We start from the raw sequence: 16,294 nt of genomic DNA, 5'->3' as shown, positions 1-16,294 counted from the left end.
AATGTGAGTTCCTTTCCCCCTTTTGGTTGAAGAAAACTGTAGTTTGATAACCATTTCATCAAAATGGCCATCAAGAGCTAACAGTTTGCTTACCTCTTCATTACCTATTAATGCTCAATGATACCTTTAGTTGGTACAATGAATTCTGAATTATTTTAACTAAATCTGTAAAGTCTAGTACAGAGATTATAACTGAAATGTGAGTACAAATCCCCATTACTCTAAATTAGATTTGGAGCTTAATACTTGCAACAAAATGTATACAATAATAAACACTTCAGTATATATTTCATATTGGCAACCCGTGATGAATGTGTAATAGCCTAATTCTCCCAGGTGGAATCTCAGAACATCTACAAATCTGAAATGAGCCCTGTGATGCTTCTTACACTGTAGGCAATGTGTTCCCTGGACTTGCACACTAACAATTATTAAAGGAGGCAAAAGATGTACATGGTAACAAGGGCGTAGGTAAATTTCCTCCAACCTATTCTGTTTCTTTGAAGTTGAATATTCTATAAATATTCTAGAGACTGAGGAAAGGGAAGAGGAAGATCTGCCCACTGACTTATACAAATATGTAACTCTAATACTGGATTATGCTCCTCTCAACCCAAAGAATGGTAATTATGTAACACTTCTCTCCAAGGCACCAGAGCTCTCTTATGCCCTGCTGAGTGGGAAGCAGTGAGGAGGTATTTTTAAGACACTGAGTGGTGGTACATAGCAGTCCTAAGAACCCATGAGATGGGACAGTGAACATCTGCCTCCACGTGGGGTGTTGCTAGGTACCAATACAGGTCTCACAGTGAGCCATGGGAAAGCACATGATGACACCACAGGAGCATAAAATGGTTCGGGCAGTTTGAAAAATATACAACCCTCATGAGCCTTTGCTGCTTCTAGTTTAGGGGGTAGACAGAGAATGTGGACGCTTGCCTTATGTTATTGTGTGGGGAAGGTCCTGCAGTGAGACTTCTCCCTGGAGCCGTTATCTGTGGAGGCCCCATCTTACTGTGTATCTATTGTGGAAGACTTGCTAGGGAAGCCCCTGAGATACCCTCAGCTATGTAGACCCTGCAGGCCACTGGCAAGAGAAGGTGAGTGACATTTCTTTTTTTTTTTTTTTTTTTTTTTTTTTTTTTTTTTTTTTTTTTTTTTTTTTTTTTTTTTTTTTTTTTTTTTAAAAATTTTTATTTATTTATGATAGTCACACACAGAGAGAGAGAGAGAGGCAGAGACATAGGCAGAGGGAGAAGCAGGCTCCATGCACCGGGAGCCTGACGTGGGATTCGATCCCGGGTCCCCAGGATCGCGCCCTGGGCCAAAGGCAGGCGCTAAACCGCTGCGCCACCCAGGGATCCCATTTCTTGAGTCCCTACGAAAAGTATCAGGCACTGTGCCCAGTGTTTTTCACTGTCTTGTGTTTCAAAGAGATCTTCAGTGTCTTAGCACAGAGTGGACCTGTCCTGTCATTCCCTAGGGAATTCAGGAGCCTATCCTAAGCTGAAAAGATGGAGACAGGTTTTCCCAATCTACTTTGGGCTCCCAATGAAGGTATCCAGAGAGCCAAAGTGTACGGACAAATGGCCAGATGACCCCAGCTGACAGTGATATGCTTGAAATAGGAGTTCTAATTGAACAAACAGCCATACTGTGTTAGTTTTCCAAGCTGCATAAGAAAGTTTGACAAACTTAGTAGCTTCAAGCCACATATTTATTATCTCACTGTTTTTGTAGAAGTTCAGGTGCAATTTACTGAGTCCTCTGTTCATGGTCTCATTGGCTAGAGTCAAGGTCAGCCACTCCATCTTGGTATCAGGAAGCTTGCCTGGGAAAGAATCTGCTTCCCAGCTCACTCAGTGTGTTGACAAAATTTCAATTTCTTGTGGTGCTATCACTACTAAAGGCCTTGTCTTCTTACTGGCTGTCAGCTATAACCACTCTTATTTCTTAGAGGCCATACCCAACTCCCTGACACTGGGCCCTTTCCTTGGGCAGTCATAACATAATAGTTTGCTTCTTCCAGGCCAGTAGGAGAATCTCACTCCAGTTTGCTAAGAAAGATTTATATAAAGTAATGTCATCATGGAAGGAACATCCCATCAACTTTGCCATATACTGTAACCAAATCAAGGCAACATGAGTGGCGATCCCATTACAGTGCCATATTCTATTGGTTAGAATCAAGGCACAGATCCCATCTACACTCAAAAGGAAGGGATTGGATTGTTCAATGGTGAAGGTCATTAGAGGTCAATCTAAAGGGTATTCACCACACATCCCTAGAATGAAAGTATCTCCACATTTTGTAGAATATGACAATGAAAATAAATGAATTGTGGAGACAATCTGCCTCAACATGAATTCTGATTCTTTTGTTGCATGACCTTAGAGAAATTAATTTCTTCTGAAGCTTCAGTTTACAGAAATGGGAAAATGGGAACAATTATCTGTGTCTGTAAATATGAATGTTCTGTCAATAGCTTCAGCCCAATGATCTTAAACATGAGATTATACACTTCCACACTTCTTCCAAAGCAACTGTGAAATGTATTAATTGTGCATGACACCAAGTAGATATTATACAGAGTAACAGCTCTGATCCTGCCATGTTCAGGTCTGCAGATCAAGATTCTACCTAGGAGGTGAGATACTCCTATAGATGCAACTTAAATATGCTTAACAGGATTTGATTCATTCATTCAGCAAATTAAACAGCTACAAAGCACCACTCTTCTAGGTACTGGGTATATATATAAATGAACAAAACAAATACAATCTTGTCTCTGATGAGTTTATGATATAGTTGGAGTTTATGATACACTGATTTAATACTGAGGATATGATTTATATATTAGGGATAGTAAAGAGGACAGGGTCCCTACCCTGGTGGAGATTACATTCTAGATGGGAAATGTGGGTGACAGAGCAGATGATTTTCAAAAAGATAAAACACAGAATGATTTCAAACGGTGACAGAAGAATAAAAGGGATGAATACAGATAGGCTACTTTAGATAGAGTGTCCAGGGAAGGATGGCATAGGGAGGTGAAGAGAAGGAGCAGCCACATGGGAGCTAGGAGAAGAGTCCCAGGCTGAGAAACTTCCTGTGCAAAAAGCCTGAGGTGGGAAGAAGCTAAGTATGGCTGAGGGTCAGAAGTCCATGAGAATGGACAGAGACCCCCAGAAGCTCAGGCTAGGGCAAGAGCCAAACCACATAGAGCCTCACGGCCAATAAATCTGTTCTCAGTTCAGTGGGAAGCCACCCGAAAATAATAAGCAGAGGAGTGACAACATATGATTTACATCTTTAATGTAATGACTGGGCTGCTATGTGGACAATGTAAAGCAGGAGAATAGGAATGGAGGAAGGCAGGATACCGAACGAATAAAAATAACATATAAAAATAAATACTGTGAGAAATACAAGGAAAGATAACAGGGCTCTCTGACTGCAGTGTACAAACAACAATCTTACACTCCCAATCCTAGCACAGGCTACTTGCGCTATGGTGGTAGAGACAAGTCGTAACTTAACCAGTGAACATGCAACTAGAGTTTAAGTAGTGAAAAATGCCATGAAGAGAAATAATACAGAAAAGGCTTAAAGACTGTTGAGGAGTGATGTTTTAAATAAGATCAAGAAAGCCACACAAATAAGATGACATTAGAGCATGGCCTGAGTGAAGACACTGAGAAGATGTGGAAGCAGGTGATGCAGGGCAAACTGGCACTGTCCAGGACTGAAGGTGCTGTGCATCTGAGGAACAGTGGAGAGGGTGGTAACACTGGTGCCCAGGGAGCTGATGCAGACCAGTAGGGATGTGGGAAATGAAGGCAGATCATCGACCTTGTAACCCACAATATGGATTTCAGTGTTATTCTAAATGGGAACTACTGGAGAGATTTGTGGAGGGGGACACACGTGCAGGCCTCATGAGAATGCAACAGTGCAGCAGAGCTGATACAGAGGAGGCTCAGAGAATGCCTCTCTGGTGGGGGAGGTGATATTTAAGACAAAGCAGGAAGGATGAGTAACAGGACAGGTGTCAGGTAAGGGGCAGGTGGGCATTCCAGGAAGTGGGAACAGCCAAGCACCAAGTCCTGCTGCTGGAAAGAGTGCAAAGCACCAGATAAACTGCAAGGTCAGTAAGCCTGTAGTAGGCTGCAGAGGAGAAGGGACTTGGAGAGACAGAGCAGGGACCCCCACAGGCAGGTGGGATATCAAGCCTATGAAAGTGAGACTCCATTCGCTTAATTTTCTATATGTATGCATATTTTAAATGTCTAATATCGGTTATGATTAAGTACACTTTAAATAAGGTCTGGCTTTAGCAGTCTTTAGAGACACAGAAAATGAGTATCATTAATCTACCAGTGCCAGCTGATTTACAACCAGATCATTTAAGGTGCCTCACATATATTAGGAACCTGTTCATTTTCAGTATTTTTCCCAAAGATGCAATGAAAATAGAAAAACCCTCCAGTACATACAGTATATGAATTACACCACATACCACCCGCCTTATTTTCCTCTTTGGTATGTTCATCCTTGAAAGACCCTATTCCTTTCAAGTGTAGCAACATTTTCCTCACAATTACTTTTGTAATCTGTTCTTTATGCATTTTCATTACTTTTCAGTGTCAGGATTTAAAAAATTAAAAGCTCTGGCCCCAGACTCAGTACATATCTCCTATTCTTTAAGAGAAAAATAGACATATGCATTTGTGTACCTAATCAGAAGACATATTGAGGGCAAACAATGAACCAGGCACAATGCTAAAAGCTCTGAAAAACAAGATGAATACAACTGGGAACCTGCCCTCCAGGATGCATAGCAATTTCAGTATGTTGTAGAGTCAAGGATTTGAACACATGAATGACAAATAATATATGTATTGATTTTCAGTCTCATAGTTACCAAATATCTTATAATCAGTGTATTTTTATCTCTGGAAGGAGCCTCTGGGAAAGAAATATAAATTTTGATATAATACCTTTCCAGGGACTAATGAGATATTTCAAAGTTAATATGACTTTTACTTGCACAGGCAACATTCTACAAATGAAATTTAAAATTATTATTAAAAAATTCTGAATAGGGACACTTTGTTGGCTCAGCGGTTGAGCATCTGCCTTTGGTTCAGGGTTTGATCCTGGGGTCCAGGGATTGAGTCACACATTGGGCTCCCTGTGAGGAGCCTGCTTTTCCCTCTGCCTATGTCTCTGCCTCTCTCTCTCTCTCTCTCTTTCTCTCTCTCTCTCTCTCTCCCCCTCATGAATAAATAAATAAAATATATTTTTTTAAAATTCTGAATAGACACCAAATGACCTTGATTTAATACCCCAATCTGAGGCATGCTGGAGAAAGCTAAATCATTTAGGCATTCAAGGAAAGAGCATTTCTGTGGAGGACCAAATTTTGTGCACAATGTTTTTCATGTTTAAACTGTTTTTTATCTATGCATCTTGGAAATTTGCATAGAATTATGCAACTTCTCAGGGTCAGAACAACTTCTCAATGCAAACTGAAAAAGCCTCTGTCACAATCACCAAGGCTGGAAGGAAACACAGCCCAATCTGGCTATGTCCATCATTCTATTTTAGGGGAGATCTTCAGTACAGTGCCATGTAATAGATTTGCAGAAGTTTAAAACAAAAATGAAAGATATCTCGGTCTAAAATGAAGGGTTCATTTCTCTAATGAAACAACAACCACCAATATACATAAGCCAAGGAGATAAACATCAAATATCAAAATATAATAAATAGCTTGAATGGCAAATTATGTAGAGCTGTCCATTACAGGAACCACTGGCCCACATAAGGCTACTGATTATTTGTTTTTTTTTTTTGTTTTTTTCTTTTTTAATTTTTATTTATTTATGATAGTCACACACAGAAAGAGAGAGAGGCAGAGACACAGGCAGAGGGAGAAGCAGGCTCCATGCACCGGGAGCCCAACGTGGGATTCGATCCCGGGTCTCCAGGATCGCGCCCTGGGCCAAAGGCAGGCGCTAAACCGTTGTGCCACCCAGGGATCCCACTATTGATTATTTGAAATGTGGCTAGTCCAAACTGAGTTTTACTGTAAGTAAGAAATATACTTAATTTTCAAAACTTAGCACAAGAATAAAAAAGAAAATAAAATTTCTCAATATTTTAATATTGGCTAAATTTTGGGTATATTGGATTAAAAACACATTATTAAAATCAATTTTCCCTTTCCTTTTACTCTTTAATGTAGCTACTAGAAAATTCAGAATTTTTATTTGACAGCACTGATTTAGTGCTTTTGCCCTGAAAGGGCATTAGACTATTCATATACAGTAACTGATTTGTATCTTCTTGAATGATCTTTGTTTTTAGATGCCAAAGGAATCTAAGGGCTCATGATCAGTACAGTACTTTTTGTGTTTGAATTATCTCTCATCTAAGTAAGATAATTTGCAAATTTGTACCGCTTTATGCTATTCCATTCAGATTATTTCGCAATCCACGGTAGAAGACTTTGTAGCTCTACGGTCTATGTTCTTGAAAGCTCTGCTTCACAGCACACACCTCTAAACCTGTGACCCATTCACAGGTAAGCCTGAGTGGTCAAAGTATTTACCAAGCATGAGTTTGAGAATATTCTTTCTGCTCTTCTGTACCCAAAGACTGGGTGCCTCTGAATATTTGCTAGACTCCTCCATACCCTTGTCAAGGACACTTGGATAGTGAACAAGTATATTTGACCAGCCATTTTTCGTAAGTGCTACAGCCAAGTGTCTGCTCTTAGAGTAAGAAATTCGTGGTGGAACTAAAGCCTATCTATCATAGACCAATTATATACAGATTGTCTAAATTCTATAGAATAAGTATAAAATTTTGTTTTGTTCTGGACTCTTCTGGGTGATACTTACTTGTATACATATGTGGCCTGTCCATATATAACTGCTTTTCTGAGACCAAACTTGGACTGTCTGGTGATGGCCTTTAAGTTGTTCATGATGGCAGATGTCCATTCAATTTTCAAATAGCCATAAAACCAACATGTTGGCAGCTAATAAGGACATTCAACATTTAACTAAAAATGTCATTTCTAAAAATCCTTATCTCCTCTATTACCTCCTATAATCTTTTTTATTAAAATGAAAAAAAGTCTCAATCCCCAAATTTGTTTCCTTTCTGAATTTCTCTTGTACCCACTCTGACCTGGGTTCCAATGCTGACTTCTTCCCCTCCTAAGTGTGTGACTTTGGGAAAGTTTCTTCAATTCCTGGGCCCTTGTTTTTTTTTGTTTTTTTTTTTTTTTCTGTAGAAAATAAGGCTAGTCAACTGTATTCGTTTTTCCAGGGTTACCATAACGAATTGCTACAAACTGTGAGTTAATGCAACAGAAATTTACTCTCTCACAGTTTAAGAGGCTAGAAACCTGAAATCAACATGTCTTGTAGGGCTCATTCTTTCCAGAGGTTGTCTGGGAAAATCCTTTCCTTGCATCTTCCAGCTTCTGGTGGCTCTTGGAATTCTTTGGTTTGTGGCCACATCACTCCAATTTCAGCCTCCACTTCACATGGCTTTCTTCCCTGTGTCTGTGTTTTTGCTTCTTACAAAGATAGCAGTCATTGTTTTAGGCTCACTCTAACTCCAGAATGAGTTCATCTCAAGATCAACTAAATACAACTGTAAAGACCCTATTGTCAAATAGGGTCATATTCTGAGAGTCTGGGTAGCCTGAATTTTGAGAGGCATGCCATTCAACACACTATACCTATCTACAACAGAATTCCATTATACTCAGGAACATGGATGGTTTTCACTAAGGATTTGTGTTACAATGGATTTTTGGTGTGTTTTCTGTAACTATGAATTGTTCAACTGTGTGTTATTTTTACAATCAGGAAAAAGAAGATTACTTTTAGAGTTGAGACAGTGTATATAATTAGCATGGCCCTAAAAATACATTCATGCTCAATAAATAGTATATTTTCCCTCTCTTACCGTCTAATTATCTTAGCCCTACAACAATGAGCTATCAGCACAAATCATGTGTAGATCCCAGGAGATCAGAGAGCACTTCAAAGTTCTGTGCAAAGATGAAAACACAAACTTCTTGCCCTTATTCAACGATTGCTTATGGTGAGGCAGGTTGAGCAGCTCTCTTCAGAACCTGACCTATCACAGTTATGGTAGGAATACTAAGGAATAAATGACCATCTAAGAGATCCTTGCATCTCTGTGGAATGACTATAAAGGTCATAAAGAAGGCTCTGATAAAAATTAGGAATTTCATTTTTGCTATTCTTTGTCTACTGTGCTAACCATTTGGTTCATAATCAGTTACATTCCTACTTCTGTATTTTCCTTCTTTACATAATTCCATCTCTGATGTATTTTAAGAAGAAAAAAATAAGAATGTTATTCCTACAGTTTGTTATCTTAGAAACAGCAGGGGTGCTATCACAGGTAAATAAAGGTTGAATGAGAGCTCAGCCAGCAGCAGGAGGCAGTGGAGACCTAGTCAGCACTTCCTACATTACTTGGCCACCTCTGATCCCCACCTCTGATCCCACAATTTCTCTTCTTCTCATCCTTTGCCCACTAGCGCTCTGTATCCAAACACACCAGGGTTGACAGTGTCTAGACCACTTTCCTAGGACCACCAAAGACACTAGACTCCCAACCTGAGACTCTCAAAGTAATTAGTCCCAAAGTGAGCAGTTTTCTAAATATTCATACTTCTCACATAAAATACATTCAGTCTTACTTCAAGGCTTTCTTGCAATTCTTCTATACTCTGCCTTAGGAACTGATGTCAGGAAGAGTAGTGAAGAGGTCGATGGCATATGCTATTTTGCTTTGTTATACCTGGTGTCTACAGACATTGCCCAGTTCTGCCTGGTTCTCCTTTCAAGGGGTTGATCCATTATTATTTCTATTATAACTTCCTTCTCTTAGAGCATAGCAACTTAGCAGGAACAAATGCTAATCTGCCATGTACTTGGAGAAGAATCGGAATTAAGGATAACCCTCCACAAACTTTAGTGATGCTGTATGAACAGAAACCCTCTGTATTTCACAAAAACTTCCTACTTTTTCACACCTTCTGGGAATTGCTATATCTACTGTAAAATCATCCCAATTCTTCTTACCATCCCTTGAAAGTTTGGTTTGATTACTAACAGCTTGCAGCTACCCTGCCTGCATGGTGATATGATGTGCTACCTAAGCTGTCCATGCTATGCCCCATGTTAAACACACTAGAGTCAGATAAAATATCACAGACTCCTCCAGTTACTTTGATATGAGCCTTTACCAGTCCTTCTGGGATGCCTGGGTGGCTCAGTAGCTGAGCATCTGCCTTCGGCTCAGGGCATGATCCTGGAGTCCAGGGATCGAGTCCCGCATCGGGATCCCTGCATGGAGCCTGCTTCTCCCTCTGCCTATGTCTCTGCCTATCTCTCTCGATGTCTCTCATGAATGAATCAATCAATCAATCAATCAATCAATCTTTAAAAAAAACAAACCAACCAACCAACCAACCAACAAACAAACAAACAAAAACAGTCCTTCTTCCTCAGTTAAATTACTATACCTGAAGTCACTGGATCTCCAGAAAGGTGGGCTGAGCAGAGAGGCACACCTCCAAACCTAAATGTCTATCAAAGAGAAACTACAGGTTACATGGAGGGATACCCTGAATGTATAAAGCAATCCCTTACCTGGATTGGGTTGAAGGTATTCAATTGTTTTGGTCATTATTTCCATCACAGCCCTGCTGGTGACATCCACTTTCTGAAATGAGAAAAATAGATATTCTAAGTGACAAGAATTATTAGCTTTAGAACCTAAGTTTTGCTTGAGTAGATAAACAATCTCTGGTGCTATAGCAGAGCAACAAGCTCTGCAGTAGATAGTGAGGCACTAGATATGCTCGAGAAGGAAGAATCACTTCACATTCAGTTAGGCTCGATCAAGATGTAGAAATCCTATTTACTGAAAGAGGAACCTGGAATTTCCTAAAAATTTGTTTCAAAATATACTTCAGTATCTTCTGGAAAAATAAGGTGGCAATAGCTTTTTCCTCCCCGAAGTGGCCTTAGGTGGTCACTATTAACAAAGAAACTCACAAAAATCATACAAATCAAGAGGTTCAAATTTACATGTTCACTTTCAGAATACCTGTGAAACTGTTCATGCCATAGAGGGTATGCATATCCAAAAAGCCACCAAAATTGTGTCACTTTATATAATTAATATCTGCCATTCCATTGTTAAAATGCTGGAGTTGGTAGGTGTGCCCAGGCCAAACAGTGGAGCTTGACACAGGCCCCATGCCCAAGAAGATAGTCAATTTTTGCTGTACATGCTTAAAAATGCAGAGAGTAAAGCTGAATTTCAGGTTCTTGACCTAGCTTCTCTGGTCATTGAGCACATTTAGGTAAATAAAATCCCCAAGGTGAACCTCAGATTTATAGAGCTCATAGTCTGATTAACCTCTACATGAGCTCACGCCACTGCACTGAGATGATTCTTACTGAAAAGAACAAATCGTTCCTAAACCAGAAGAGGAGGTTGCATGTACACATGCATGCATACACACATACAACTCAGGAAAAAAAAACCAAGGGAATAAAAATATATGCTCCATGAATAAATTTAGCATAAAATAAACATAAATAAAAGTTAAAAAGAAAACGAAAAGAACGTGGAGATCATGAATCACATTTTGCCCCAGAGGCATTTGTGGGATGTCTACAGTGGGCCAGCCATGGTGGCAGGTTTGAGAGACAGAAAAAAAGAAAAATGCAACCTACTCTGTTTATTCAAGTAAGAGATGGAAAGTTTTTTTTTTAATTTATTTATTCATGAGGGACAGAGAGAGAGAGAGAGAGAGAGGCTGAGACACAGGCAGAGGGAGAAGCAGTCTCCATGCAGAGAGCCTGACGTGGGACTCGATCCCGGATCTCCAGGATCACGCCCTGGGCTGAAGGCGGTGCTAAACTGCTGAGCCACCCAGGTTGCCCGAGATGGAAAGCTTTTATTTAACTTCTCAGAACACCCTAAGTGTATAAAACTTTTGAGCAAATGCTTCTAATCAATCCCTAAACCTTTGGTTACTTCCAAATAAAAATCTCAATCTTAGAGTCTATCTATGCAAAATTTTGAATGGTCAGCATTCGCGTTCAGCAGGTCAGCATGTCTTCTCTCTGTTGGGCCTTCCTCCCTACATGGAGAGTCTGTATAGTCCACTCTACACTCCCTCATAAAATCCTTTCCTTATCAACATGTGTGGTCCACTCACTCACTCATTCCACTCCATAGGGTACATAACTAATAAAAACAAATGCATCCTCCTATTCAAAGTATGTGTATGGGGATATATAATATAGATATGAGTGAAGTAAATTTTTAATGGTAGAATTTCAGATATCAGGTCTGTGGGGACTTTATTGTTTTAACTGGAATTCAAGGGCTCTTCCCTCAATTCCAAGAAATTTTTCAGTAACATACTATACCTACATATAAAATCAGCCTTTTCTGGATGGGATAAGTATCTCTCATAATCAGAAACCAAACCAAAATCCATCAGAATATTTTATCTTTCAGTTTTGTTTTTCAATACTTAATAATTTCCTATTCCATGGCAGTCACATTTTTGTGTAAGGGGTTTCTCATTATTGCAATTTACAGAGGAAACCACTCTTTCTTGTAAGGTCATCATGGTATAAAATTACTTTAAGAAGCCCTCCTATTCAAGAGGTGCCAGTCTACATAGGAACCCTGTACCATGTCCTTTAGGTTGATCTGAGTTTATAGGATGCCTGAGATTTGAGCATTTATCAAGTAGTATTTAGCACAGAAGTGAATAGGGGTTCTCTGGAGTTGTGCAGTACATGACTTGTGTGGTCATAAGTGGAGGTACTGGCAGTATTAGCAGAATACCAACCAACCATTGTGTACTCAATGTCATGGAAGTTAATTAAAGGTGATGGCACAACAAACACGTTGAAAGTCCAGGTTACATGCATGATAGGAGGGAAACATATATCACCTAAGGACTATATGACAGAGATAAAAGAATTAGATGCCAAATGTGTATCCAAGGGTCCTGTGTGGCTATGATGGGAAGAAACAATTCCAAAGTTCAAGGTTTCTAAGAGAGTGAGCCAGAGGAACTGAATTGTCCACTGACCATTTCATATTCTGAAATCATCTGCTACTAAGAGGCTAGCCAATTTCTAACTTTCTCCCATATCTGCCCTCCATAATAATTATGCACACCACCATCATAAAGTGTTTTCTGTTTTTCAAAAATTATTCTAAAGGCTCTAAATACCTTAACTCATCTAATCCTTAGAAACCATGTCAAATAGATACAGAGAGGTTAAGAAACTTTCCCAATTTTGGTTCTAGAGTCTGTGTTCTTAACTATTACCCTATAACCCTTCTTGAAAGCATAAGCTCTTCATAGAAAGACAGGCAATAGGGACACCTCCCAAATGAAGAGAGAGCCCAAGTTAGGCTGCAAAGCTCTTTGTGACATCTCCCAGAAGGGGCTGGGAATATGGCAGTGGCCAAAACACAGGACCAAGGGGAAAACATCTGCCATCCCATCTTCTGGGTTGTTTTTTTTTAAGTCCCAAAAATCTATAGAAAGTTTATCCACAAGAACTATTCTATCCTGGGTACCCCTGGGCCTCTGCAAAACGGGGCTCTCCCACACTGAGTCGTTTGACCACAGAGGCTGGTGCCAGAAGTGCATATTTGGAGTGGTCCACAGAGAGGTCGCAAGGAAGGTGTGAAAAATGGTTCTGATTTGAGGTATGGAACTTACTCTCTCTTCCTAGCTCTTTAAATAGATATCTCAACTAATCAGCCTCTATTAACAGAAACCACTAGCTTGGCTAAAGCCAGTGGTCTCAGGGAAAGACACAGGGGCAACACAGATGCCAATATTAGAACATGAAGTTTGGTTCCCAGTAGGATTCAGTCTTCAAAGGGAAGTAGGAATAAAAGCTAACCAGTGTCCCCTGTGGTTTGACCAAAATCTTCCAGGAAGGAGCCTATATCTTTATATCAGATCTTTATAGATTTTGTGCTCAACAAGGCAGACCCCTTCAACACTTTTAGTTACCTAAGCTAGATATCACTATAAAACAAGCTCTAGCCAAATCTTTTTAATCAGAGTATAAGATAAAATTTGCTTGAAGTCCACTTCTGAAATCAACTTTATCCAATTATTTATATATTATGTTATCAAAACATACCTCAAACAGCAAATAGCTTATTAGCAAACTCATTCACTGGTATTTTCCTCTTGATTTTACTATGACAGATCTCACTTGATAGCCTTAAATAACATAATAGAAAGAGACCAGTAGAGCATCTAATCCCAAGCCTTAATATTTTGAAGGTCCAAGTCTGAACCTAGTGAAGGAAAATGAATTGTCTGAGGTCATACATCCATCATGGCTATGATGGGAAGAAAAGTAATTCAAAGGTCATGGGTCAGAGGTTTTCTAAGAAAGACCACTGGAGGAACTAAATCATCTAATGGCCATCTGCAGGTAGGAAGCTGACCAGATTCTAACTTCTCTCCATCTCTGTCCTTGCTAATAATGTCTGGGAGTCTTTTTTGCTAAACTATACTGTGTTGGTCATGGACAGGCTGAGGGCCATTACCCTGTGAGAACCCTGAATGTGCCTTATTAGGTACTTGCTAGGGAAGTTATTTTTTTTTGGGGGGGGGGAGTTATTTATATACTTAAACTGGCAATGTCCAAGCACATATTCTCTTATTAATAGGGCTGATGTAATTAACATGAACTAAAGATTTCCACTTAAATAATTTATCCTAGCTTGCAAGAACTCATTTCCATTTGAGAACAGCAGTTTAGCTTTGAACTTACATAGGTCATGATTTCCTCAATGCCCCAATTTTCCTACTACTTGAAAATAAGTTTTGATGCATCCTAAATCACAATCTCCATTGCTTTGAGCTGTCGAGACTCCATTTCTTTAACTAACCTTGTCTGGATGAGGGTAGAGAGCCATTAGAGAAGGTTGTTTAGAGGTGAAACTGTAAATATGTATAAAAACATGTATATTTTCAGGTTATAAAAACTCAAAGTAAAAAAAAATTTTTTCTGAAAGTAAAAGCCCAGGCATATATCCTTCTGGTCTTTTTTCTTCTATTTTCTCAATACCACTATTTTAGCAACTCTCGTACTTGGGAGTCAGGAGGTTCTTCCTGCAGTCTCCAGCCTGGTGATTTACAAGTTTGAGTAGTGAGAAAAAGAGCTTTCTTAACTCACTCTACTCACTGTAACATTTTTCTTTATCAGGCAAAAAGCAAGGATTGGCACACTGTGGCCACTGAGCCAAATCTGGGCCACTAGCTATTTTTATATTTTTTAATGGTTGGAAAAATTCAAAAGAAAAATACTATTTCATTGCACATAATAATTACAGGAAATTCTAATTTCATTGTCTTTTGATTGGAATGCAACAATGCTCCTTCCTTTTAGTCATCATCAATAGTTGCTGTTGCTTTTCAACAGCAGAAGTGAAAAGTTACCACAAACGCTCTCTGATCCACAAATCCTAAGGTGCTTACAGAAAAAGTCTGCCAATCCCTGGCTAATGTTCTATTTTTACCATGTGCCACACTGAAGGTATGGATGCTGATCATTCCACCAGCTGCCTCAGCCTCTAGAGACAAGACATAAGAGAACCAAAGGTACTGGACTGACTAGAATAAGTTATTGTTCTGAGGCATCTGGATATTACCTTTTCTGCTGGAGAAAAAGTAGTCATTGCGTCCTGAGCCTAGGTGACAACACCCACAAACTACACAGCATTCCTTGTGGGGCACTTTGTGTGTGACTTTATATGGTCAGATACTGACTGCATCCTCCCAGATGCTGTCACAGGGACATAGGAGCAGAGTTTAAGAACAAACAGGTATTTTAAAATGGAGGACAATTTTTGGGTTTGGTCAATAATAAATAGATGAATGAAGCACTCACTTGGTCACACAAAAAGCAATTTTAACATGCCATATGAAACACTAAAATCTTATCAAATTCTTAATTTTTTTATCACTGGAGAAAATGAACCTATTAAAAGATCAACATACCTACTTAAAGTAATGAGAACCCTGAACGAGACACCTAATTAAACAGAGACATAATGAAAACAGCTCCCTGGGAAAGTTTGTCTGGCAAACAGGTTGGCCCCATAAGGATGTTTTAATAGTTCCCTACTGACTTGGGAGAATTAATGTACCTGTTCCCAAATTGCTCTGGTTTATAGTAGTTATTTGGTATTCAGAAAGCCTGATTAATAGTGTGTTGAAAAATAAAAACAAGGCATTAGGCAGAGATTTCCCCACTGTATTTTTTTTTTTTTTTTTTGGTAATCTTCTTACGCATTACCTTTAATGATATTAGCACAGAAATGTATTGTAAACATATCACTGAGAAGAAACCTGACTTCCCTAAATTTCAGGACGAGGAGAAAGTTGTCTTTGAAGCTCATCTTGTTTGAGGCTCTTACCATCTTACAAGTTTATGCCAGCAAGGAAGGATCTTAGTACAGTCATCTACACCTTCTGTTTGACTACCACATCCATGAGGAAGACATTCATGGGCATGATAAAAACTCCTGGGTGCACTCAGGGATATTACTCAGCCTGCTGGCTGGGACTTTATACCCTTTTCCTTCATTTGGAACAAACCACCAGAATTCAATGAAGTGGTATTATTAAAACGTGACATTATTAGTAACAAATTACTTGCCAGAAAACTCAAGAGAGATGATGACTAGTGTGCCATACACCACTGTCACACTGTGGTTTTAGCAGTGATGAGGAATTCAGTTATAGCCAAGGCTTTTTTTTTTTTAAGCAGTTCTGACAGCTAAAAGTTCTTTCTTACATTGAGCCTGACTCTCTCTCTCCAGAGTTTCTACTCATTAATTCTATTTTTACCGTTTGGAGTTATAGAGAAAGATGTAACCCCTTTCCACCCAATGACTAATTAAACGTATTAAGATAATGACCACAGGACATTCTATCAGCCTTTACCCCATATCCTACTAATAAACTCACTCTTTCTCAGTCTTATATGGAATGACATTCTTCCCATTCTTTCCCACCATCCTGCTTGTCTTAAAAATTGAGGCTACCCTTAAGAAGAATTCCATTCTCACTGAAGTGATACATAGCCACAGTTCCAATCCTATGACTTCTTCCTGTTTCAATAGAAGGGATCTCCCAGGACACTTTTCAGGCTACAAAGA

At 39.3% G+C, this 16,294-nt stretch overlaps 1 protein-coding gene across 2 annotated transcripts in view; it reads right to left on the bottom strand.

Moving 5' to 3' along the window:
- The window catches only part of SH3GL2 (SH3 domain containing GRB2 like 2, endophilin A1), a 212,809-nt gene that overhangs the window by 32,907 nt on the left and 163,608 nt on the right, over positions 1-16,294 (bottom strand). For both annotated transcript variants that reach the window (XM_072841473.1, XM_072841472.1), the window contains exon 3: positions 9,712-9,784. In XM_072841473.1, the coding sequence (XP_072697574.1) occupies positions 9,712-9,784 (73 nt within the window). The remainder of the gene's footprint in view (positions 1-9,711; positions 9,785-16,294) is intronic.

Source organism: Canis lupus, chromosome 10 (assembly GCF_048164855.1).
Source record: "Canis lupus baileyi chromosome 10, mCanLup2.hap1, whole genome shotgun sequence".
Taxonomy (NCBI): Eukaryota; Metazoa; Chordata; class Mammalia; order Carnivora; family Canidae; genus Canis; species Canis lupus.
Note: the sequence above shows the minus strand (reverse complement) of the source record. Positions and strands in the feature narration are given on the sequence as shown.